At 47.0% G+C, this 26,515-nt stretch overlaps 1 protein-coding gene across 1 annotated transcript in view; it reads left to right on the top strand.

Annotated features, from left to right (window-relative positions):
• The first annotated feature begins 5,080 nt into the window (after nucleotides 1–5,080).
• The window catches only part of VPS53 (VPS53 subunit of GARP complex), a 132,150-nt gene continuing 110,715 nt past the window's right edge, over nucleotides 5,081–26,515 (top strand). Inside the window, 4 exon segments of the mRNA XM_044002590.1 lie at nucleotides 5,081–5,209; nucleotides 14,227–14,307; nucleotides 23,196–23,245; nucleotides 26,192–26,258. Coding sequence (XP_043858525.1) covers nucleotides 5,123–5,209; nucleotides 14,227–14,307; nucleotides 23,196–23,245; nucleotides 26,192–26,258 — 285 coding nt within the window. The 5' untranslated portion in view covers nucleotides 5,081–5,122.

Raw genomic sequence — 26,515 nt, forward strand, 5'->3', positions numbered from 1 at the left:
ATGACTTATCTTATTCCTTCACTGGGAGACCTCTCCTTCCAGAGAAAATTCTTAGCTCCAGATCATACCAAACTCTTAGAACAAAGAGCTGGGAGACTTCTAGCTAAGTAGCTAGTGTCCTCAAGGGGTGTCTTTTGTTTTAAACTTCCCATACTACGTTTGACTCTTCTTTGGAGACCTAACTCTAATTCCTAAATGAGCATTTATTCCCTTACCTCCAGATTTTAGTCTCTGAAAGCTAGATTGCATTTATTATTCAGATGAAAACCATTTACCTAATTGCAATCAAGTAGCTATGGGGTTTCCCCATTTTCGATTCCAAGCCTCTTCCATTCTCCCAGACTATTCAAACATGGGTGGAAAAAAGACACTGAGATAATGTTAACCCTAGAGGGCAAGGTCTTGGTTTCTTCTCCCCCCCAGCCTGACATTTCTTCATTCCCCCCACTCTACTTCCAAACGTTCCCATTTCAGTCGGAGGCACTAACTTGCTTTCTCCCAGTTTTGTAACCTCACAATGATCTTTCTGACCTCATTGCACATGTAATGCTCCATCTCTGTAGCTCTGCCCTGGTGGTCTTCCCAACGCCACACCGTGCCTAGACAGCACAGCCTCCTCACTTCTGCCTCATAGAATCCCCCTATTTCTTGTTTTTTTTTTTTTTTTTTTAGTGAGGCAATTAGGGTTAAGTGACTTGCCCAGGGTCAAACAGCTAGTAAGTGTGTGTTAAGTGTCTGAGGTCGGATTTGAACTCAGGTACTCCTGACTCCAGGGCCGGTGCTCTATCCACTGCGCCACCTAGCCGCCCCATGGTTTTTATTTATTCATTCATTCATTCATTTACTTATTTATTTATTTCCCCTATTTTTTGGAGACAAAATTCAAGCACGACCAGCTCTCCATGAAGCTCTTCTTGATCCCTCGGTTGCTAGTGGCCTCCTTGTATTTATTTTCTCTCTATGTATTCTGTATATAATCCCATGTGTCCTTGTCACCTACCTCTTAGAATGGAAGCACCTTGTAAGAAGAGATTACTGTATCGCATTCACTGTATTTGTGTTTTCAGAAACTAGCACAGAGCCTGACACAAAGTAAGCATTTAATACCTGCTTAATTGATTTCATATGGAGATCTGGCCAGCAACGGGCTGGAAAAGGTTTTGAGTTCATCCTTCTGTCAAGCATTCTCGGTATCTTGGTCCATTATAAACTACTTTATTCATAGTTACCTTGACTATTCATTCTGCAACAAGTTATTTTAAAACATCCTACCTTGTCTCTTCAAAGTGAGTATTTATTAAGCACCTACTATGTGGTAGGCACTGTGCGAAGCACAGGGGAAAGCCAAAGGAAAGCCAAAACCCCCAATTCTTCCCTTAGGGAGCCCACGATCTGAAAGTGGAAGACACTGTACAAACGACTATGTACCAACAAGATAGAGAGGAGGTATTGGAGTTAATCTCAGAGGGAAAAAAAAAACCCAAACAAAAACAATATTAAGGACGACCAGACAAGTCTTGAAGAAGGAAGGACTTTGGTTAAGACTTTAAGGAAGCCGAGGATTGAGCTGGGTCTGAGAGGAAGCCAAGGGAGCTGGGAGACTGGGAGGCTGGCATGAGAAGGGAGAGGACACCAGGCAAGAGACAGATTTGGGAGGTGGATTGTCTTGTGCAAGGAACAGCAAAGGAGGCCAGTATGAGGCAGCCAGTGTATTAGGGCAAATGTGGATAAGATTAAAGGAGACTGGAAAGGCAGGGGAGGGGAAGGTCATAAATGCCAAACAGAGGCAGATCCTGGAGATGTGAGGGAGTTTATTGACTAGGGGAGTGATATAGTCAGATCTGAACTTTAGGGAAATCAATTTTATAGCTGAGGGGAATATGGACTAGGATGGGGAGAGATGAGGAAGGGAGGTCAGGCATGTTATGATGAATGTATGGACCACCTGGATTTGATGGTGTTGACTTATTCTCCAAAAGAATTTCATGAAACCCTGGATTAATAGGAGCAAAATGCGCTTTGACTAAACTGCAAACTGAATCCAGATAGCTAGCAGATAATTCCCTATCTGCTGACTTCTTTCCCAGGATACTAAATCCCTAATCTTGTAAAAACCATTTGGACATCCTCTCCTTGCCAACCCCCCCCTTTTTTTTGGAATCATATAATCTTATCATAGTGTTTCCATTAAGTTGAACTACCAAACTGATTGGTATTTCCTACATTCTTGTTATAACTGAAATTGTTAAACTGATTTGCATTACACCCATTCTTGTTAAAGTTTTTGCTTTTAGGTTCATTTGTATCATGCTCATGAAACTGATAACAACCTGTAACCAGTGAGCAAAGAAACCTAATATACCCTCAGAAAGAGGGAGTCTTCCAAGCTTCTTCTTTGGAAGGCATGATTCATGCCCGCTTCTTCTTGGGACAAATACACTGGTACTATGTTTTTCCCTAGCAGTTCTCTGAACTGTTTTGTTTGTTTGTTTGTTTTGGTAGGAGGACAGGTATGGAAACAAAATGTGACAGGCAGCAGTTATTGCTGTAGTCCAGCTGTGAGGAGATAAGAGCCAGCACCAGGATAGACTGCAGTGTCAGAGGAGAGAAGGGACGTGCATGAGATGTTCCCAAGGTAGACTGGACAGGCTTTAGCAAGAGACTGCAGATGGGGGGCAGCTAGATGGCTCAGTGGATAGAGCACCAGCCTTGGATTCAGGAGTACCTGAGTTCAAATCTGGCGTTAGACACTTACTAGCTGTGTGACCCCGGGCAAGTCACTTAACCCCAATTGCCCCGCAAAAAAAAAAAAAAGAAAAAAGAAAAAAAGAGAGACTGCAGATGGCAGGGGAGAGAGGGTAAGGAGTCAGGGATCGTTCTTATGTTGTGAATCTAGGTGTCTAGGAAGAGAGTCATACCTTCCACGGCCATAATGGATTTAGGAAGAGGGGAGAATCTGGGGTGAAAGATAATGAGTCCCCTTTTGGACAGGTTAACTGGTAGGTTAGCTGGCTACACATGTCTGTTCAAAGGGGAAGGCTTGATATGGAGAGAGAGGTCACCTTTATAAAGCAGTCACATCCTCCCAGACACAACCCAGACCAGATTGTGCCCCTGATCATTGGATAATCTCATAGTTGGAAGGGGCTTCAGAATCATTCAGTGCAAGCTCTAGATGGAAACCCCCCCCCCCAAAAAAAAAGACTTGTTTTGACCAGTGACCATCTAGTCTTTGCTTAAAGACCTCCAGTGAAGGAGAGCTCACTACCTCTCAAAATAGCCCCTTCCATCTTTGACACTTCTCATTATTAGAAAGGTCTTTCCCCCCTCTGACATCAAAGCAGAATCCATCTCTTTGTAACCTCCACCCTTTGCTCCTGATTTTGCCTTCTGGGGCCAGACAGAACATGGCTAATTATCCTTCTACATGACAGTCCTTTAAATCCTTGAAGACAGGCAGTCTGCCTAATCAAGGAGGCTCTTTTCATCTTTTTGAAAAGTCAAAATTAGTATTAGAATTTGGAGGAAGCAAGAAGGGAGACTTCTAACCTGCATGTGAATCTTGTGAATTGGTTCTTGGGGATAGAAATGCTGGGACCTTTAAGGGAAGTGACCATTCCATTTTAGGATTTGTGTTTAGAGAAAAGCCAGGTATGGATAGTCTGAGAGACATGCTCATTTTGAGAGGACGGAGACAGAGGAGAAAAAAAAATCACAAGGAAACAAAAGGTTTTCCTTGTTCAAAAGTCCACGGTCTGGTGATTTTCCAGATAGATTTGTCACTAAGCAAACTCCACTCTTCCTCAGGAGGGCAGTTCTTGCCTTGGAGACAGTTGGCCTGCATTTGAGCCCTGTCTGCAGGACTCATTAGCTGTATGACCCTGGGCGAGTTATTTCTCCTCTCTTAGACTCCATTCATCATCTGTACAATTGTGCCAATGACATACTACATGCTTAATACGGTTTTTGTGCTTTGTCAATCCAAAAATGCCATACAAATGTTCCTATTAGAGAGGCAGTACAAGAGTGCTGGCTCTGGAGTCTGAAGTTCTGGGTTCAAATCCCACCACTGAAACTTACTACCTGTGTGATATTGGGCAATTACTTCCCTCCCCGTTATCTCAGTTTCTTCATCTGGAAAATGAGTTGGATGAGACTGATGCCAAGGTCCTTTCATCTGGAATTAGAGGATCTACCATTCATTAGCTGTGTAATCTTGGGTAAATCCCCTTCCCTTAGCTATATGATGAAGAGGTCAGATAAGATGACCTTCCAAGACCATGCCCTCCTCCCTGAATTGCCTCATATTTATTTTGTATTTATTCTGTGTACACGTATATGCAAACACATTGTCTCCCTAGATACAATGTAAGCTTCTTGAAGGCAGATACTGTTTTATTTCTGTCTCTGAATCCCCAGCACCTAGCACAGTGCCTGGCACAAAGTGGGCAGTTAACAAATGCATGCTGATTGGCCGATTGCTACAGAGCACCAGGCCTGGAGTCGGGAAGACCCAAGTTCAGATTTGACCTAGGGGCAGCTAGGTGGCGCAGTGGATAAAGCACTGGCCCTGGATTCAGGAGGACCTGAGTTCAAACTTCAGACACTTGACACTTACTAGCTGTGTGACCCTGGGCCAGTCACTTAACCCTGTTTGCCTCAGTTTCCTCGTTTGCAAAATGAGCTGGAGAAGGAAATGGTAAACCACTCCATTATCTTTGCCAAAAAAACCCTCAACAAAACTACAACCAAACCCAAATGGGGTCACAAAGAGTTGGACACAAATGAACTTGTCTTTATCTCTTGATGTGACAGGGACAGCCTCAGCGTGACAGACTGCCTTAATGGAGGGGCGTGGCGTGGCGGATCGGGGCGGAGCTTCAGGACCCCACGTGACCACAACCCCTCCCCCTTCCCTCTCGCTTTGGCTCCGGGGAAAGTCTTCCACTATCCCAGAGTTCCGCAGCTCCCGGAAGTGCCGTGGCTTCCGGAAGTACCGGGTTGCTTGACCGAGCCGGTGCTAGCGGGGGCACAGGGGGGCGGTGGGGGGGGCGGGGATCGGGGTGCCGCCGACGCCGCCGCTGCCGCCGCGGGCCGGGGGCTAGGGCCAGACTGGGGCGGGATGATGGAGGAGGAGGAGCTCGAGTTTGTGGAGGAGCTGGAAGCTGTGCTGCAGCTCACCCCGGAGGTGCAGCTCGCCATCGAGCAGGTGAGCGGGGAGGGCGGGGGAGGAGAGGCCCCGCCCCCGGGGGAAATGGAGGGGTTTGGGAGAGGCCCCGCCCCCGGGGTGGGGGAGGGGAGGAGGCTCCGCCCTCAGGGGAATGTGGTGGGGGCAGAGGAGGAGAGGCCCCGCCCCCAGGGGATGGGGGAGAGGTCCCACCCTTGTGGTGGGGGCAGAGGAGGAGAGGCCCCGCCCCCAGGGGATGGGGGAGAGGTCCCACCCTTGTGGTGGGGGCAGAGGAGAGGCCCCGCCCCCAGGGGAATGGGGGAGAGGTCCCACCCTTGTGGTGGGGGCAGAGGAGGAGAGGCCCCGCCCCCAGGGGAATGGGGGAAAAGTCCCACCCTTGTGGTGGGGGCAGAGGAGGAGAGGCCCCGCCCCCAGGGGATGGGGGAGAGGTCCCACCCTTGTGGTGGGGGCAGAGGAGGAGAGGCCCCGCCCCCAGGGGATGGGGGAGAGGTCCCACCCTTGTGGTGGGGGCAGAGGAGGAGAGGCCCCGCCCCCAGGGGATGGGGGAGAGGTCCCACCCTTGAGATAGGAGAAGGGAAGAGGTCCTTGCCTGGCCCAGTGGATAGAGCACTGGGCTTGGAGTCAGGAAGAGTTGGGTTCAGATCCAGCCTCAGACACTTCTAAGAGTGTGACCCTAGGCAAGTCATTTAACTTCAGTTTCCTCCTCTGTAGAATGGGGACAATAACAGTCCAGGCCTGTTTTGGGGATCAAACCCTGAGGAGCCTCAGGGAGAAGAGCTGGGTGGGGAGGCTCGGGCTTTGAGACTGGGGGGTGGGGGAGCCGTCAGAGCATTGTTGGGGGACCCTCTGGGCTGTTTGGAAAGGAGCGGGGGAGCTTTGAGAAGGGGCTGTCAGAATGGCCTGGCCGTGGTTGGGGCCCTAAGCGAGCCCCCCAGGGTGAGGGAGAGTTCAGGTGCCCCAGGCCTCCAGCTTGAGTGGAGTGGGGGTGTGATGGGGAGGAGGCCGGAAAGCTGCCTGGAGTTGGGGCTCAGGGGTTCTGGGTGAGGCCGGCAGAGCACTGGGGCTGAGGGGCTGAGGGGAGGCCCCCTTAGATTTGTCAGGGGGTGGAACTCAGGGCTTCCTCCTTGCGTTATCGTAGGTCACCTGGGCATAAAGCAAAGAGGTGCAGTGCTAAGAGGACCGGTGGGTGGGGTGGGGTTGTGGGTGAAGCATTTGAGTGAAGGGGCTTTTCTGGGCATGGGGCGTCATGATGGGGGCTTTTGCCCTGAGGGCCCGGCCCCTGGGTGAGAGAACAGTGTCTGGTACCTGTGCTCATTGCTCTGACTAGGCAGCTCTTGGCTTTTCCTTCCCCTGTACTGGGCTGCCTTGGGCCCCTTCCCTGTACCTCCATCCCCATTCACCTTTGGATAGGGAAAAGAACTTAAGGCATCTATTCTGGACTGAATTGGCTTTTACTTCAGATAAAGCTGGGAAGGAAGAAATGGTTAAGGGATTTATACAGTTGATAAAATTGAAAATCTTGTGATTGTCAGTGCAGGCTTGAGTGAGTTAACGTGAAGACTTTTTTTAAATTTAAATAAAGAACATCCCTCGAGGAATTTATTTTTTTGTTTGTTTGTTTGTTTTTGTTTTTGCAGGGCAATGAGGGTTAAGTGACTTACCCAGGGTCACACAGCTAGTTAAGTGTCAAGTGTCTGAGACTAGATTTGAACTCAGGTCCTCCTGAATCCAAGGCCAGTGCTTTATCCACTGGGCCACCTAGCTGCTCCTCGTGAAGACTTTCTTAAAGGCTTCGCACATCTTCTAGTGTCTCCTTTGTTGGCTGAGATTGTTGTTTCTGTGAGGAAAGTGAAATCTTATGGTGTTTACATAGACTAATGATTTCTGTCCCTGCCCCAGCTGCTGATTTGGCCTGGGCCTGAGCCTCTAACTCAAGAAAAATGGCCTGGGAAGGATGAATGTTGGGGAAGAATTTGGAGAAGGCAGGATATGTCTGCCCATGATGGCACGGATCTGGGTAAATTCATTGGATAGCAGGCAACTGACTGTTTTTTTTTTTTGTTTGTTTTTTTAGGCAATGGGGGTTAAGTGACTTGCCCAGGGTCACACAGCTAGTAAGTGTCAAGTGTCTGAGGTCGGATTTGAACTCAGGTACTCCTGAATCCAGAGCCGGTGCTTTAACCACTGCGCCATCTAGCTGCCCCAACTGACTGGTTTTTAACAGCCCATGCTTTAGATCCTTTCCTCCTGTTGAAAGGGCATAGTTCCCGGCTTGCCATGCAGATATCCAAAAGAAACCCTCCCAAAAGATGCCTGACAAATGGTCATCTAGCTCAGGGCTTCTTAAATTTTTTCCACTCCTGACTCCTTTTTGCCCAAGAAATTTTTATGGGATCCTGGGTATGTAGGTATGTAAAATAGTCATATATATATATATATATATATATATATATATATATATATACACATATTTTACTGTTGCCAGATTTTTTTTGACCCCCACATTCAATTACACAACCCCACATGGGGGTGACCCACAGTTTAAGAAGCTTTGGTCTAGCCTTTGCTCGAAGACTTCCCGTGAAGGACAATCCTCTACCTCCTTTGCTTGGGGTACATTCCATTTTTTACCTCTAATTTTTTTATTAAATCATAAAAGTATTTTATTTTCCAGTTACATGTAAAGATAGTTTTCAATGTTTGTTTTCATAAGATTTTGAATTCCAAATTTTTAGTTCTCCCTCCCTTCCCTCTCCCCTCCCCAAGACAGAAAGCAATCTGATATAGGTTTTATATATATATATATATATATATATATATATATATATATATATGTGTGTGTGTGTGTGTGTGTGTGTGTGTATATATGTATATATGTATATATATATATACACACACACACACACACACACACATATATACAGTCACATTGAACATATTTCTGCATTAGTCATATTGTGAAAGAAGAATCAGAACAAAAGGGAAAAACCTCAAAAAGGAAAAAACAACAACAAAAAGTGGAAATAGTATGGTTCAATCTGCAATTCAGATTCCACAGTTCTTTTTTCTGCATGTGGAGAACATTTTCCATCATGAGTTCTTTGAAATTGTTTTGGATCATTGCATTGCCGAGAAGAGCTAAGTCTATCACAGTTGATCATCACACAACATTGCTATCACTATGTACAATGTTCTCCTGGTTCTGCTCACTTCACTCAGCATCAGTCCACTTAAGTCTTTCCAGGTTTTTCTGAAATCTGCCTGCTCATCAGTTCTTACAGCACAATAGTATTCTGTGACATTCCTATACTACAACATGTTCAGCCATTCCCCAGTGGATGGGCATTCCCTCCATTTCCAATTCTTTGCCACCACAAAGAGAGCTGCTAGAAATGTTTTTGTACATGTGAATTACTTCTGTTTTTCTAAGTTTTTCCTTAGATCAAGCCTCAGCTCATATCTGTAAGTACTTATTAATCAGTCAGTGAACATTTATTAAGCCAGGCTTACTATATGCCAGGCACTGTGCTCAGCATAAAGACAGCCCCTGTCCTCAAGGAGCATCCAGTCAAATGGAGGAGACAGCGTGCCAACGACTATACACAAAGTGAACTCTATAGGTTAATAAAGAAATAATGATGTAACAGAAGGAAGGCATTCCCTACTAGTGCCCGGCACTGGGCTTGGTTCTGGGATCACAAGGGAGTTTACACTGGAGGAGGGAGGCAGTGTTTTACAGCAAGTCAGTGTTAAGTTTAGACGGTAATTTTGAGAGCAGCACTAATGAATGGGAAGATCAGGGAAGGCCTCTTCTAATAGGTGGCTGAGGACTTATGGTATCCAAAAGCTGCTGACTTCCTTTGGTTTATTATATCCTGCAACTTTTCACCCATTTTTTTTAGTTGATTCCCTGAGCTGTTTTGTTGTTGTTGCAGGGCAATGAGGGTTAAGTGGCTTGCCCAGAGTCACACAGCTGGTAAGTGTCAGGTGTCTGAGGCTGGATTTGAACTCAGGTCCTCCTGAATCCAGGGCCAGTGTTTCATTCACTACACCACCTAGCTGCTCCTTCCCTGAGCTGTTTTTGGAAGGAGCCTCAGGCTGCCAAGAAGTGGAGGCGTGAAGGGAGTGGGCTGGCAGCCCTGGGGGACTGTGGATTGAAGGCACAAAAAGAAGAATGGAATGTTGTGTTCAGGGTATGCCTTGGGTGCAGCCTGCTTGCTGTGGAGGAAGGAGAGTGGTGAAATAGGGCTGGAAAGAGAAGGCCGTGTGAGGGACCTTGCATCCTGGAGGCCATAGGGGACCATGAGATTTTTGGAGAAAGGGTTGTTTTTGAACAGGATCAGATGGAATGGGAATTGGGTAGTTGTGTAGAAAATGGATGAGGAAGGGAACACCAGGATGCAGGTGACCCCCTGAGAGGTTGTTCTGATTGTCCAGGCAGGAGCAATGGGAGCCTGAGCTAGAGTTGAGGTGGTGTGAATGGATGCAAGTGGCTGGTGGCAGACACAGAGAGGAGGGCTAGGCTCTTTGGTCTTGAGTTGGAAGATTCCTCAGAGGCCCCTTGTTTTACAGTTGAGGAAACTGAGGCCCAGACAGCTGAACTGATTTAGCCAAGGTCATATAGGTGGGATTTGAAGCCAGGTATCTTGATTCCAGAATGGATTCTCTTTCTCCTGCTGTGTTGTGTTGGCAACTGAGCAAATACTAAGTGTGGAGGAGGGAGTCATGGCTGATTCCAGGGTTGTAGAAACTAGGAAGTTTGGAGAAGGGATGGGTTTGGGGGGTGGGGATCAGTTTTGTTTAGGACATGTTGAGTTTGAAATGCCTTCTAACTTCCATTTGACAGTCCTTCCTTAATGACACTATCATGTCTCTCCTAAGTCTGTTGGTTCCTCTAACTGACTGACTGGGGATAAGTTTGAGGCCCTTCCTTATTCTGGTTACCGTCTAGTGGGCTTTCTGCCACATTTCATTGCCCCTTGTAAAAAGGTAAGGCCCTGAGCAAATGTTCCCAGTTTGGTGCCCCTGGCCATGGCAGAGGCCAGTGGGAACACCCCGTCCTTGTTCCTGGATGCTTTGCCTCTATCGATGCTGTCGGAGGTGTCATTGTTTTTCTGGGCTTCTCTGTCATCCTATGTCCCAGTGAGTTTTCAGTCCCCTGAAAAGCCTCAGCTCTTTCTAACATGTAGAATCATAGATCTAGAGCTGCAATGCCATCTGGTCTAGCACCCTTATTTTACTGATGAGGGAAACCAAGGCCCAGAGAAGTTAAGTGACTTATTCAAGGCTACATAGTGTCAAACATAGGATTTGAACCCAGGCCTCAGATTTCAGAGCTAGCGTTTTCCCTCTGTATGATACTGCCTCTCAAATACTTACTGTTCTCTAGCCATCGCCTCATCCATCTTGTACTTTGAGGTTAACTTTGGGACATTACATATTCCTGTTAAACTTCATCTTACTGGATCTGGCTCACTTCTGAATTCTATCATTCATTTCGTTAGCCATTCCTCTCAGTTCTGTGTTAGCCATAAATTTGCTTAAGTCTGCCATCTCTGCCTTTCTGAACGGGCTGGACCTCCCAGCCAGGGTCCCATAGGCTGGGAAGGGAGAAAGAAAGCAGTTCCCTTAGTAGTAGTTGGATAGGTGGCCTTGGAAAGGAGAGGGTTTTCAGGAAAGTGCCCTTGACTCTTTTGCATGAGTTCATTGTGTGTTTAAATAAGCAAGCATCCCAAAGACAGGGTGATCCGTGGCATGTTCTTACCCCACGCAGCAAGGATGGTATTTCTCACATCATGACAGCAGAGATGTACTTGAATGATTCTGTATAGTAGGGTGTGTTGTTTTAGGGGAGAGACATATGTGAGAAGGAATGGGGAATTAATAACTCGTCATTATAGGTCAGGGAATAAAACCACCCTTTGTGCCAATCTTACTTTAAAAACAAAACGCCATTTGATCCCTAAGAGCTTCCAAGTGCCTTTGGATGGCTTCATCTCTCAGAAGACAGATTGACCTTTTTGGCCCCAGAAATGCTAAGGGAGGCTCCTTGGGGGTGACTGGGTAATCCCCACACTCAGGACTCTGGATTTCAAGTCAAAGTAGTAAAATATAGTGAACCCAGGGGAACATCTGACTGTTTTCGTAATCTATCATGTGACATATTCTACAGTCACATGAGGTGGTGGGGGATTTCACCAGACGCCTTGCTATTTTTTAACAGAAGGACACTGTCTGAATGTCATTTTTTGATTTATAGACAGGTTCAGAAGTACAGAAATCATTTAAGAACTGTTAGCCATAAATCCATGGGATACAGTGAATTATGCTCCTACTCAGACTATCTGCCAACCTATCATTTGTCTGTCTAAATACACACACACACACACACACACACACACACACGCACAGGCACACACGCACACACGCTGCTATTTGAAGACTATTTACTTATTCCGATGATTATCACCAAGCTCTGGCTTAGCCTGAGACTGATACTAAGACACCTGGTCCTCTCACTGTACCGATTCATTTTCAGTAAACATTTACGTGTTAAGCATCTCTTGTGTTCAGAGCACTGTCCTAGGTGTTGGGGAAGCCATGAGATTTAGAATGGAGCCTCTGGGGAGGGATGACACATACCCAATAACACCTGATGAGTGTATAAGAAGAACACACAAAATTCTGGGTGAAGGCTTGGGAGGAGAAGCTCCGTGATCGGTGGGAGTTAGGGAAGGTTTAAAACCATGGAGGTAACGACATTGAGTAGTGCTTTGAAGAATAGTGAGGGATTCTGCAGGTGGGGAGAGGAAGACATTCTGGACTAGGGAACAGTGTGAGCAAAGACAGAAAGGTGGGACAGGGCAGGGCGTGTACTGGGACCGGTTTGGCTGGAGGCAGATTAGGTGGAGATTTGGTATAAGGCCAGAGAGAGAGGATTGTGCAGGGCCTTGACTGCCAGGCTAAAAGATAGTCATTTGCTCAGAAGGCCTCAGAGAGTAGCTATCGGATATTAAGCAGAAGAATGATGTGATCAGATCCATTGGCCAGGGAGGTTAACCTGGCAGCTGGGGGGGGGGGCAGGGAAGTGGGGAAGAATAGAAGTAAGAAAAGTTGCCGTGGCAGCAGTCCAGGCAGATGGTAATGAAGATTTATGCTCAGGTGATGGTAGTGGGACTAGAGAGGATAGCAAGGCATGCAAGAGGAATTGTAGAGGCTGACTTTTTAAATAGACATTTTTATTGTTGTCTTTTTGTTATTATGTCACCTATATTTCCCAATGTCTTCTCCATTCCCTCTTCCCTTAGAGAGCCATCCTTTATAGCAAAGAATAAAAAAGGAAAAAGAAAAGGAAATTCAATCCCACTAACCAATACAACAGAAGAGTCTGAAATACACAGCGCATGCCCCTCAGAGCCCCTTACCTTTGCAGAGTGGGGGGAGGTGCCTTCCCAGATTGCGGAGGTAGATTTAATAAAGTTTGGTAACTGTTTGACTATAGGAAGTGACAGGGAAGGAAAGTCAGTTTTCCAACATGGATGGTGGGGTGAATGGTAGTGCTCAGGACAGTTCTAATGGCTGAAGGAAAAAATTGGGGGCAGATGAGAAGCTCACTTTAATATGATGAGTTGAAGCTTCTGCAGGGACATCCAGGTGTAAATAAATGTCTTGTCGGTAATTGGAGATGAGGGTTTGGAGTACAAACGCAGGTGAAAGAGGTAAGTTTGGGAGCCAGTTGGGTAGTGCTTGTAGTCAAAGATCAGAATTGAAGGAAATAGCCAAGGGAGAGTGGTGGAGAGAAGAGAGGAGAGGTGAGGATGGGACTCTGGGGAACACCTGCTGGCAGGGGTATGGGCGAGAGTGACAAGCCAATCACACAGTAGATATCTATGAAATGCCCACTATGCACTAAGCACTGTGCTAAGGCCTGGGGATACAAAAAGAGGCCAGAGAGCCACTGAAGGGGCAGAGAAGGAGGGATAGGGGTGCAGAAGGAAAAGTAGGAGAATGGGTTTTGGAAACCAGGAGAGGACAGAGTATCAGGAACGAGGCCTGGTCAACAAGGCCAAAGGCCACAGTGTGTGTAGGGAGTATTGGGATAAAAGGCCACTGAGTCTGGGACATCCTGTCACTTGTGTGCTCTAACTTTTTTTTTTTAATGCTGTGGATTTTTCTATGCATTTAAAATATCAAACTGAGAAGGGGCCCACAGATTGCCAAAGATGCCCATGATGCAAAAATGGTTAAGAGCCCATGCTTTAGAGGAAAGCCACAAGGCTTAACTGGGGACAGCCAAGGGGCACTGGGGGGAAAGCAGGTCCCATGCGGCAAAGATGGTGAGGCAGCAGGATCCATCACCTACACTGGGGCTGCAGCTGCTGTCTCCAGACTGGACTCAGCTGCAACTCCTCATGCTGGAGCTGGGGCTGACACCACTGAGGCAGGAAGTGGAAAGGATAGGATCACATTGTAATATAATGTCACCAGGGGTGATGGTCCTGAGACCCGGCAAGGCGTCATAGTTTATCATGGATGGCGTTGCTGGAGTGCACTCTCAAGACCTTTTGCGTAAATACGCAAATCCTCCAAGCTCTCAATCATAGCAGCTACTGTGTACTCTGCCCTTTTTTTTGTTTGTTTGTTTGTGTTTTTTTTTTTAGTGAGGCAATTGGGGTTAAGTGACTTACCCAGGGTCACACAGCTAGTAAGTGTTAAGTGTCTGAGGCCGGATTTGAACTCAGGTCCTCCTGACTCCAGGGCCGGTGCTCTATCCACTGTGCCACCTAGCTCCCCTTCTGCCCTTTAAAAAAAAATATTTTTTTTGTGGGGCAATGAGGGTTAAGTGACTTGCCCAGGGTCACGCAGCTAGTAATTGTCAAGTCTGTGAGGCTGGATTTGAACACAGGTTGAATCCAGGGCCGGTGCTTTATCCACTGTGCCACCTAGCTGCCCCCTGCTCTGCTTTTTTAAAACCACAAATGCTTATCAATGCTAATCTCTCTTTCTCCCTCCCTCCCCTAACCCCACTTTTTACTCAGGTCTTTCCAAGCCAGGATCCTCTGGACAGAGCAGATTTCAATGCTGTGGAGTATATCAATACCCTTTTCCCCACAGAACAGGTAAGTTTAGTTCTTTAAATTTTATTCACTGCCCTAGATTGCCTGCCCAGCAGTAGATCTTCTTTCTCCTTAGCTACCATAGGGACCCCTTGGGTTAGGCAAGGGTGATTCATGATGGAGAATTAAATACAGGTCAAACCCATTATTACCACCTGTGTAGAACAGTCACAGAGTCGTTTTCTTGCTATAGAATGCTGTTCCAATGAGCAAATCGAATTGCTAGAAATCACAGTGACCGGGCTTTAAGAACCAACCAGACTTGGCAGTGGATTTGTAGGTGAAAAAATATATTTGAGTGGAAGTGAGGGAAGAGGTACCACACACTAGTGACCCTCCCCTTTTTCCTCCAAACTTTTGCTCTTCTGTGCCGGTGTGTTGTATTTGGTCAGCTGCTTGGCTTCCTTGCAGAAGTGGTGGGGGTGTTTGAGCTGGAGATGGAGGGGGAAGCAGAATAAAAAATGACAAATGACCTGCTGCCTTTCCTGGTCCTCCTCAATGCCTTCTCTCTGCATTTGCTGATTAATGCAATCAATTTGCAAGATCCAGTTTATCCCCCATACATTTCCTCGTTTCCTTGTGCCTCTCTTTGTTTCCCTGGGGCTTGGCACTGAGCCCTCAGTAAAAGCCTGTCGACTTGGTTCCACGGCAAGCGAATGGAGCCGCTGTGGAAAGCCTGGCCACCATCGTGCGTGCTCTGCTTCCCTTTCCCCATCCCCACAGCCGGAGAGTAACAGGGCCCTTGACAGGAAGCTGGAAAAGTGTTTGCAGTGCGATGCTATTCATTGGAGAGAATTTGCAGTTGGGCCCACAAAGTAGCCTTATTCTGGAACAGGGAAGACTTCTTCTCTGAGGTTGTCTTCCCGGCAAGGAGATCTCCACTGTCTATTAATGAATGCTGGAGCCATTCCTGCTGAGTTGGGGGGCGGGGGAGTTCAGCTCATTGTTGATCACAGGACTGATCAAAGGTCTGGGGTCACGGGACAAAAGCAGGAGCATTGAGCATTTGGGGGAGACAAGGTTGAATTTCCTTGGTCAAGGGATGATGTATTATATTTGGAGGCTGGGCTAGACTGCTTATTCTTTCTTTCTTTCTTTTTTCTTTTCTTTTTTTTTTGTGGGGCAGTGAGGATTAAGTGACTTGCCCAGGGTCACACAGCTAGTAAGTGTCAAGTGTCTGAGGTCGGATTTGAACTCAGGTCCTCCTGAATCCAAGGCCAGCACTTTATCCACTGTGCCACCTAGCTGCCCCCTAGACTGCCTTTTCTGTTTTTTTTTTTCAGGGCAATGAGGGTTAAGTGACTTGCCCAGGGCCACACAGCTAGTGTCAAGTGTCTGAGGCTGGATTTGAACTCAGGCCCTCCTGAATCCAGGGCCAGTGCTTTATCCACTGCGCCATCTAGCTGCTCCAAGACTGCCTTTTCTTTTCTTTTTTTTTTTTTTTTGCAGGGCAATGGGGGTTAAGTGACTTGCCTAGGGTCACACAGCTAGTAAGTGTTAAGTGTCTGAGGCTGGATTTGAACTCGGGTACTCCTGACTCCAGGGCTGGTGCTCTATCCACTGCGCCACCTAGCTGCCCCGAGACTGCCTTTTCTAAAGGCATTTAAACAAAAGAATACATCTTGAGTTTTCTGGGATGAGTCAGGTGTGAGAGAACCTTCTGGTTTGTTGATTCCACAGAATTCTTCCTTTAGTCCGTCCTGATTTTCATTGTCTTGCTGCTTCCCCCTCTTCCCTCCCGCGCTATCTCACTATCAGCGGAAGATCTCTTCCCTCTGTCTGTTTATGCCAGGTGCTGCAGGTGCTGCCCTGGGTTTGGTGCCTGGGTGGTGGTGGTGGTTGTTTTAACCCTACTCAGGATTTCATCAGTGCAAGGGACTCCAATGGGGAAACACCCTCCACTGAAAAAATAACAGCAGCTGTTGTGCAACCTTAGAGCCTACCTTAGGGCACTGAGAGATTAAATAATTATTATTTATTATTATTATTTCCTGAAGGATCTATCACTCAGAATAATAATAATGTTAATAATCATAGCTACTTTGTAGAGCTTAAAGGTTTGCAGAGTGCTTTACAGATATTGTCTGATTTGGTCCTCATGACAAACCTTGGAGGTATTATTATTATCCTCATTTTATAGATGAGGAAACTGAGGCAGGCAGAGGTTAAGCAAATTGCCCGGGGTCACACAGCTAGTAAGTATTTGAGGCAGGATTTGAATTTGGGTCTTAGTACAGGTGCCACACTCTAGACATGCATTAAACCCAGGTCTTCCTAATTTCTAAGTTCTCCACCATGCTAGGCTACCTTTCAAACATCTCCTTTAAGAAGTTAGACACTTCACAGGGTCCAATTGGGTTTTCAGTTTATAGTCAGTTCCTCCTTCATGGCGGTGGCCTGAGGTGAAACTCTGATTTATTGTTGATGACCTCTCAGGAGGGGCTTAGTGGAAGATGAAATGAACTGTTTTTCTTTAACTTCTTCTTTGTGGCTTTCTCCAGGTCCTCAGTAGATAGACCATGTCCTAGAAAAGTAGGCCAATTTGGTCATTCAGTAAAACTAACAAAAATGATCATTTATGGGTGATATTTTACTCACAACTGTAATCACCTATTGCTTCTCACAACCACCTAACACCACACTGCGGGAGATGCCAAGATGAAGAAGCCATTGGCCTGTAATACTCTACCTTGGAGTGCTGAAGCCATATGTACAGTGTGCTCTGCTGGAGGAGATGTGTAATGAGGGGGAAGGAGGAGGTTCTGGGGGCTCAGAGCCTGGCTCTCCTGCTTCCTAGCTGGGGGACCCTTGCGGACTCTGGGCCCCAGTACCTCATCCATAAAACGGGTTGTTGTGAAGAGACGCTCTGTAAATCTCAAAGCCTTATGTCAGAAGGGAGGAGCAAATAGTATAGGCCTCTTTTTTCTCCTGGTGGCCTCTCTGTTACCTGGTTGGCACATGAAGGCTGGAAGATGGGGCCTGGAGCAGGTGGGGCACTTTCCATGGCCATGACCTGGTGGGGGCCACTTCCTGCTGGCACTCTGTCTGGCCTCAGCCACTCATTCAGCAAATGTTGAAGGTGTTAGATCATGTGTCGGATGGTGCTGGGAGCCAAGGGAGATACAGAGATGAGTAAGGCACCAAGTGCCCTCCCTCTTAGAGCCTGTTGTTCCTCATAGCAGGATTGGAAGCCTGCTGGCTCTGGAAATTATTTTTGTCCACATTCACAAAACAGGCATTTTTAAGCCCATCTCTGGGCAGTGTGCTAGGCGTGAGGGACATGCAGAAAAAAGCATGTTTTACCAGGTGGATAAAAAATGTACACAGAGAAGTAAAGGTTCTCTAACAGAGAAGAGCCCTGATAACCAGGGCCGTGAAGAAAGGCCTTGGGGGTAACATCTGGTCTCTGAGCTGAGCTTTGAAGATGGCTAGGAATGTGAAGAGGCAGCAGAGAGAGGTGAAGAGGGTGTAGATCCTAGGCACAGGGAGAGCCTGGGCAGAGACATGGAAGTTGGCCAATCTGTCAGGAATGTAGAACGCACAAGGCAGGGGAATGGGGGAGGAATTTGAAGATGGTCTAGAAAGGTAAGCCAGCCATTTTGTGGAGGACTTCAGATGCCAAATAACATCTTTTGTATTTTATCCTATAGGTAGTAGGGAGCCACGGAATATTCTTGAGCAGTGGAGTGACAGAGGAAGAACTGTGGAGGATGAATTGGAGAGTGAGACAGGGAGACCAGTTAGGTGGCCATTGCATTAGTGGAAAGAGGTGATGAGGGCATGAATTAGGGTGGTGCAGCTTGTAGAGGAAGGAAAAGATGTAAGAGATTCTTCAGGAGGAGAATTGACAAGACTTAATCATTGATTGATTGATTATGAAAAGTAATTCTGCAGGTGTCACCTGAGTGACTAAGAGAATGCTGGTGGGGTAGCTAGGTAGCACAGTGGATAAAGCACCAGCCCCAGAGTCAGGAGGACCTGAGTTCAAATCTGGACTCAGACACTTCATACTTACTAGCTGTGTGACCCTGGGCAAGTCACTTAACCCCCATTGCCCTACCAAAAAAAAATTGCTATTGTTATTGGTACCAGTCCCAGGTAAGCACATTATTAATTTATTAATATTATGCCAGTAAAGGATTGACCACGTCTCCCTAACTTCTCATGGTTTCAGGCCGAGTGGTAGAGAAGACAGGGAGAGAGCTTCGGCATGGCAGTTAGTGTGAGTAGGAGAAAAGGCCCAGCAGACCCATGCTGCCTCCTGGAGAAACAGCACATGGTCTCAAGGAGGCCCAAGAGACCTAGCGGGACAGAGACCGTGTGGTCCCCAAGAGTCAAGAGAGGCCCCAGAAGCCCCAGAAGCCCTCTTGTGGTGCCTTCCAAGGGCTTTTGGAGCCTCTTGATAGAGGTGGGTCATTATCCATTGATCAGATCTGATTGGTTAGCATCATTCAACTCTCTGGGTTGGCATGACTTGAAGGTGGTCTACATTAAAATGAACTGTAGGGATGACATCAGGGAAAAGAATGCAAAAGACCCTCACTCAAGTTACTTAGGACAAAGTCTATTATGGAGGTGTGGTTTAATCCCATCAGTCCTTCCCTTCTCCATTCCCTTTGTTCCCTTGGGTTTGTCTCAGATGAGATTTAATGAAGTTTCTCTAAGAGACAAGGATTTGGGGGAGGAGGTGGAATAGGGAGAAGGACCAAGAAAGTGATCTCTGGGTTCCCCCAAGAATAATTACCTTCTCACATTTGAGAGGCAAGACAGGCGCCAGGCTGGGAAAAATGCTTGTGCAGCTGGGGGGTTCTTTGCAGATAAGCAGACATTCCTATCTTCATAGTCTAGTTCAGGGTTCCTTTCCTTTTCTTTCTTTTCCTTCCCCTTCCCCTTCCCCTTCCCCTTCCCCTTCCCCTTCCCCTTCCCCTTCCCCTTCCCCTTCCCCTTCCCCTTCCCCTTCCCCTTCCCCTTCCCCTTCCCCTTCCCCTTCCCCTTCCCCTTCTCCTTCCCCTTCTCTTTCTCCTTCCCCTTTTCCTTTCCCTGTCCTGTCCTTGTCCTGTCCTTGTCCTGCCCTGTCCTTGTCCTGTCCTGTCCTTGAGGGTTAAGTGACTTGCTTAGGGTCACACAGCTAGTAAGTGTCAAGTGTCTGAGGCTGAATTTGAACTCAGGTCCTCCTGAATCCAGGGCCAATGCTTTATCCACTGTGCCACCCAGCTGCCCCTAGTGCAGGGTTTCTTAAACTTTTCTATTTGGGACCCCTTTTCACCTGAGAAATTTTTATATGACCCTAGGTATATAGGTATATAAAATAGGTATATGTAGCCTTTTACTGTTGCCAAATTTTTTGCAACCCCATATGGGGTAGAGCCCCACTATTTAGCGGTTCCCAAGGGAAAAGAAAGTGGCTTTAGCCATTGCCTTGTTCCTCCCCGTCAGGAGGGGTTACTGCACCTTTCCCCTCCCATGCCACACCCCTTCCTGTTTTCTCCTCCTTTTGTGGACTGTCATAAATATGTAAATTTCTTGTAAGGACTGAACATGCATGTTCATTTTTCCCTTGTAATGAGCCTAAAGTCTCATGAAGTTGTGATTGCCTGTTGACAAAGCTCAGAAGAGAGGTGTGGCCTGGCTGTGTAGATTGGGCCTCCTCTGATATCCAAATCTATGGGTGCAGATTGAGAGAATGTGTGAAGAGAAGAGGAGAAGGCCTAGGAGGGACCAGGCCATAGTAGGCAGAGCCATACAGGAGTCTGAGAAGAACAGTCATGGAAACTGAAGGGAAGAGGCTCCCAAAGGAAGGCGGGGGGGCCGTCAGACTTGGAAAGGCAGGAATCACTGGTGACCTCGGAGAAGGTGCTCTTACCAGGAGGGGGTGCTGAAGACTGAAGACAGATCTGGTGCTGACCGTGCCCTCCACACCCCCTTGTCTCTGCTCTGCACAGTTGGTGTTGACTAGAGGCAGGTACAGTAGAACTTCCCAAGGTGCCTTGGTCTCCTGTGCAGTTAGTAACACTAGAAGTCTATCATGTCTCTGGCCATATGGGACTGTCTCTCTGTATGTGTACAGAAGCTCATGGGGCTGGGGGGCATTCTTCATAGGAGGCTGAGCGCTACAAGGCACATAGGATGAGCCCAAAGATCACCTATTAACCCATTCCCAGGAGGCCTTGATGAAGAGATAACAGCAGAAACGGCGACATAACTTGCTTAGTTTCTTTTAGAATCACTGTCTGTCGTTAAAATCTTAGCCATCAGCATTTGGGAATGGGAGCCTTGGGAGCCGTGTACTCCAGGGCATGGGAATATTTGTTGGCAATGAGCTAGAGGGATCTGTGCTGGGAGGAGAGTAGGCTGGGGTGTCACTCACCACATTATAAGAGTGAGAGTATATTGGGGGGGTACTTAAAAATGGATGACAGAATCTTATCTGTCGGGATAATTTGGGGAGCTCTTGACCTGAATAAAGAACAGATCTGTTTAAAGAAAGCAGTGTGAGCTAGAGTAAGGAGGGGGGCTTTTCCACCTGGTGATTCTTTAAAGGGTCATTTTAAGAAGTAACATAATCCCCTTTCTCTGTCTCCTTTGAAAGGTCAGAATAAGGGGAAATAGCATCCCATAATAGCCAAGGTTTAAAATGTCCTTTCTATACATTCTCATTTAGTCCTCAGAACTACTTTGTGAGGTAGGTGCTATTCTCCCAATTTTACAGAAGAGGAGACTGAGGCTCAGCAAGGTTGAGTGAATGCCCAAGGTTATGTAGCCAGTGTCTGAGGCAGGATTCCAGCTTGGCTATACCTGATTCCAGGTATAGCCACTTGTCCCTATTGCCAGATTTTCAGGATCTTAGGATCAGATTTAGAACTGGAAAGGATCTTAAGGGTCATCCAGTCTAACCCCATCTCTTTACAGCCACGGCCTAGAGAGATGATGTGGCTTGTTCAAGGTCACCCAGGTAGTAAGTGGCAGTCAGGATTCGAATCCAGGTCCTTGAACTACAAAGCCAGTACTCTATCCCCTGCACCATGCATCTTTTTAAAGATAGTTACCAAGGAGATTATAGAACATTCTGGAGATTTTTCAAATGTGAAATGGCAACTCTTAGCTGCTCTCGTGCCTAGATGCTGGCTGATGGCCTTTGTTGTAAGTTTGTGATCCCGGGTGCCATGGCTGAACAAGCCGTGGCAGATTCGCTTGGTTTTAACCTTGACTGCGCCTCAGATGGTGACCTTGGAGATTTGAATCTTGACTGTGTCCCCGATTGTGACCTTGGAGAAGTTGCCTGCTCTTCCCGTGTTTTCATTTCACCATTGATAAAACGCTGCAGAAAGAGTGTGAAGGAAAAACGATCAAGACTGTGCACAAAGGCGGGGCCGGGCGCCACAGTGCTGTTCTGACTCAAGGCCTTGGTCAAGGCGCTCCCTCATTTACTGCCAGAGCCTGCTTGCTGGGGAGCTCCAAATGACCTCTGAGGCCTTCCTGCTCTAAATCTATGATCCTGCAGCCCCTGGATTTTGGACGGCCTTAAAGCAGTGGGTCCTGCAAGGAGTTTGGACGTGGGCAACCACCGAGGACTCTGAGCAGTTGAGGGATGGCATCATATGGTCCTTCAAAAGTACCAATGGAGCCTGAGTAAACAGGATGAGCAGGAAGGTGAAGAGGTTCAGGGAGGGACGCTGGGTTGTAGGCCTTTGTAGCGACCTGGGAGAGAGCAGAGGGCCTGCATCGAGGTGATAGCCCTGGGAATGTTCAGCAGAATCTCCATGTAGACGGGAGGTTCAGAGGTCACCAGCCAACCCCTCTTGAACAAGAATCTCTTCTCTCTCTCTCCAAGGGGTGTTGTGGCTGAAGAATGGACAAGTGTGTTCAGTTCCTCTTTGAGCATTTTGATTTAGAATTTAGAATTCTTCAAGAGCTCTCAGGAGAGCCCACGTGTCAGTCATTTGGTTCTTCACCTGAGGCAGCACCCAGGCACTGTACTGGGTGTTCTTGCCCCTTCTCCCATGTCATTTGACAGATGAGGGAACTGAGGCCCAGAGCAGAGCCAGGACCAGAAGAAGCCAGGGCTTCTGACCCCCAGGGGTCATATTCTACATGTGTTTCTGTGGAAATACAGTAGCTTTGGCTTTGCCAATAAGGTCGTTCATTGCATCTCATCTGTGTTTTTTTTTTTTTTTGGTGAGGCAATGGGGGTTAAGTGACTTGCCCAGGGTCACACAGCTAGTAAGTGTCAAGTGTCTGAATCCAGATTTGAACTCAGGTCCTCCTGAATCCAGGACCGGTGCTCTATCCACTGTGCCAACTAGCTGCCCCATCTCATCTGTTCTTGACTAAAGCTGCCCATGGTTTTCAGAGAATCATTAGGGGAGCCTTTTATGCATGGTTTTCCTTTGCCCCTTTCTGAATTGTCTTCTCACCCTAACTTTGAGAAGTCTGCATTTTAAAACCCCTATCCCTTTGCCAGCCCCTCTTTGTACCACAACAGCAGTGGGAAAGGCCTCTGATGGCTGGCTCAGAGCAGTAGAAAAGTGGTAAATGAGAGGTGGCCAGTGGTTTCTGCTCCAGACAGGCTCGCTGATGGCTGCTCTGGGCCTCAGCGGACTCATCAGTAAAATGAAGGGATATAGCACAGTCTGACTTCTCAGACCCTGCCGGCCCTTGGCTACCCTGCCACAAATCTGGTCATTGAATGTTTGAAATTGGACTCTCCACCTGTACTTTTTTGGCTTTTTCCACAAGGGGGCGGCATTTCCTCACATTTCCTCTCATCTCTAGTACCTGAGGCTTAATCCAAGCTATTAGTTTTCATTTAGAGTTTTCCCAGATGCACCTGTTATTTAGGTTCCGCGGAAGGGCAGTTCTGTTAACTGACTCTCTCTTTCTTCCCTCTCTAGTCTCTGGCAAACATAGATGAAGTCGTGAACAGAATCCGATTGAAAATCAGGTGTGTAACCCAGCGTGCGCCTTGTCCTCCGACATTGTGAGCAGGCCAAAGAACGTGTCGCTTTAGCTGCTGTCTTCTAGTGGTGCTCAGCCAGGGGAACGTTTGAATCTCAAGTTCTGTGTTCATTGTTTTTAAGCCCTGGCTTTCATCTGATTCTCGCATCAAAGAGGTTAGCTCTGTGGTCAGCTCTCAGTCACCCAAGGAGGAGGGAACAGTAGCAAGTCTAGCCCCAGACACTGGGTAATAACCGACAACCAAAAGCAATTCTGCTGGATTTGTAATGAATGAGCTAGCTCTCTTCCCTGTGAGCAGACCAACCTGCATTGGGCTTTCTTTAGACTTAGTAAAATAGAGCTGGGCTGATAAGCCCCAACATATCCACTGGGGAATGTGGGCTTTGGAACTTGCCAGGAGGTGTCAAAGGGAAAACAACTTACTTTTTGGGGGGGGGCAATGAGGATTAAGTGACTTGCCCAGGGTCACACAGCTAGTGTCAAGTGTCTGAGGTCAGATTTGAACTCAGGTCCTCCTGAATCCAGGAGTGATGCTTTATCCACTGTGCCACCTAGCTGCCCCTGAAACCAACTTACTTTTACAGATTGTTTTAATTTTATTAAAAATAAAATTTTGGACATCTTTTGTTTTTACATCACTTATGTTTCCCGACGTTTCCTTCCCCATTCTTCCTCTCAGAGAGCTATTTTTTCTACCTAAGAATAAAAAAAAAGCTCAGCAAAGCTAACCAACCCCTGTCATTCCCTCCACAAAGAAGAAAGGGTAGTACATTTTCATGCTTTTCTTCAGGACTGAGCTTGGTCATTGGAATCTCACAGAGGCCACTTTTGTTGTTTCCATTTACGTCATTGTAGTTATTGTGTCTTTTTTCCTCAGCTCTGCACTCTTCACCTCACACCAATTCATATAAGTGGTCTCAGTCTTCTCTGGTTCATCATAGCATCATCTCATTACATTCTATGACATCATATATTCCATTATATTCATGGGCCATGAGAGGCAGCATGATGTAATGAAAAAAGAGGTGGTTTTGGAGTCAAAAAGATGAGGATTTGAGTTGTGTAACTTTCAAGGGCTTAGGCCCATGATGTCAAACTGAAATGAAAACTGTGTGCTGTGTATTGACTTAGAAAACCACAGATTGACATTATGTATGTTGTGTTTTTATTAATTTTGTTACCCGTTTCCCCATTCTATTTTAATCTGCTGCTCTACTGAGTGTGCATGATGCAGATTGACACCTGCTTTAGGCAGCTCTCTTCGAGTACAAGTCACAAAGACATTCCCCAGTTGTGCTTACATCAGGGAAATCACAGGATCTGTCCCCTCTGTTGTGCTATGATTTGTCTGGCCACTCCCCATGGATGAGCATATGCTTCTTCCAGGTCTTCACCACTACAGAAAGGGCTGCAGTAAATATTTTGTTGTGGACGTGACCTTTCTCTTGATTATAGACCTCCTTGGAGTGTGTTCCTAGCAGTGGCCATGGGATTTCTGGGCCACAGGGGTGGATAGAGCTGACTGGGCTTCCCTTTCTGTCTGGCTCTTTGGGGCTGGCACTGGGATGCCCATTCTCAGACTACTTACATTTTCAGCGAAGGCAGTGTTCATTTTGAATCTAGGGGATGATTTTTCTCCCTCATCTCCCGCCTCTGGGCCTTTGAATGTGATAAGTTTGAGTAGCTGCACAATAACGAGAGCTGACATTTATTTGGTACTTTAAGGTTTACAAAATGCTTTATGGATGTTAGCTCATTTGTTGCTCATAAGGGCTCTGTGAGGTGGGTATTGTGGAGAATGTTATTCCCACTTTACAGGGGGAGAAGTTGGGATGCAGATTGTGTGATGCGAAGGCACACGGCTAGTGAGTGTTAAGGGAGACTTGAACCCAGGCTTCCCTTAAGTCCATGTCCGGTGCTTTTTCCACTATCCCCTTTAAGGGATCTGTGGAGGTTCTTTCTGTAGCTCGTTACTCAGCTGTAAGGGATTGTTGAGTGTTGTGGACTTAGGGCAGCAGATTATTAGTGGAGACCACACTCCATTCCCCAGAGACACCGGGGAGCCATTGATGATCCTGGCTGACACCCAGACCTTCAGGCCCTCCCCCCCCTTGTCCTTGCCCCATAATTTTTTTTTCTTTTTTTTTTTTCAGGGCAATGGGGGTTAAGTGACTTGCCCAGGGTCACACAGCTAGTAAGTGTCAAGTGTCTGAGGCTGGATTTGAACTCAGGTACTCCTGAATCCAGGGCCGGTGCTTTATCCACTGCGCCACCTAGCCGCCCCCTTGCCCCATAATTTTTATTAGTTCTTCATACAAGAAGTACATTTATTCACTGAGATGCTGTGGAACAGCTGACATTGAACAAGAGCAGAGACGAAACATTAACTAGAAAGTGCCATAGACTGAATTCTTGGGGCCCAGATAATCCAGAGTTGATTCTGTGCTGTCTCTGCCTCCTTGAAGCTGTTGAACCAGCTGAGCTGCCAGGACCAGTTTTTCTCTCGAATTGTTTAAATTGTGTGTCTGGTTGCCATAAAGTGTCATTGTCTTTCTTATTCCTTGTTGTTAGCTCTCGGCGGACTGGTCTGTGTGGGAAAGAATAGAACCGTGCCCGTGGTTCTTGTTCATCCCTGTTTGGATCTGAAGTGAATGTAACATTTTCAAACAAGACAAGAAAGCTCTGGGCTCCAGTGGGCTCCAGTGGGCTCCCAGCCTCCAGGCTCTCTGTCACTGCTGTGGCCTGGCCTTCCCTCAGTCGTTTGTTCTCATTTCTTTCTAAAAAAAAAATTCTTGGTTTTTTTTTTTTTTTTGGGAAACAGCATGAAGTTGCAGGCGTGAAGCTATGCAATACATTATAGAATACTTTTGACTTCAGTCTGCCCAGGAGACAGATCGTTTTGCTGAATTGTGCCATTTTGTTGTTCTGCCAGGAGACTGGATGACAACATTCGAACAGTTGTGAGAGGTCAGACTAACGTGGGGCAGGATGGAAGGCACGTAAGTAGTCTGGCCCCCTCCCCGGCTTTGGCCTTGTCTTCTTCCACTTCTTTCCTCCTCCTCCTTTGCCCCCAAAGGCTTTAGCCACCGAGTGACCAATAGGCTGTGCTGCTCTCTTACAGGACACTTCCCACAGTCATTAAGCCATGAACATGACTTGTCTTTCCAATAGGAGGAAAGAGCCATGGTGAGCCTCCTCGTTATCCTTTCATTATTGGCACCCATATGGGCAGCTAGGTGGTGCAGTGGATAGAGTA

The sequence above is a fragment of the Dromiciops gliroides genome, chromosome 4 (genome assembly GCF_019393635.1).
Source record: "Dromiciops gliroides isolate mDroGli1 chromosome 4, mDroGli1.pri, whole genome shotgun sequence".
In the NCBI taxonomy this organism is placed as follows: Eukaryota; Metazoa; Chordata; class Mammalia; order Microbiotheria; family Microbiotheriidae; genus Dromiciops; species Dromiciops gliroides.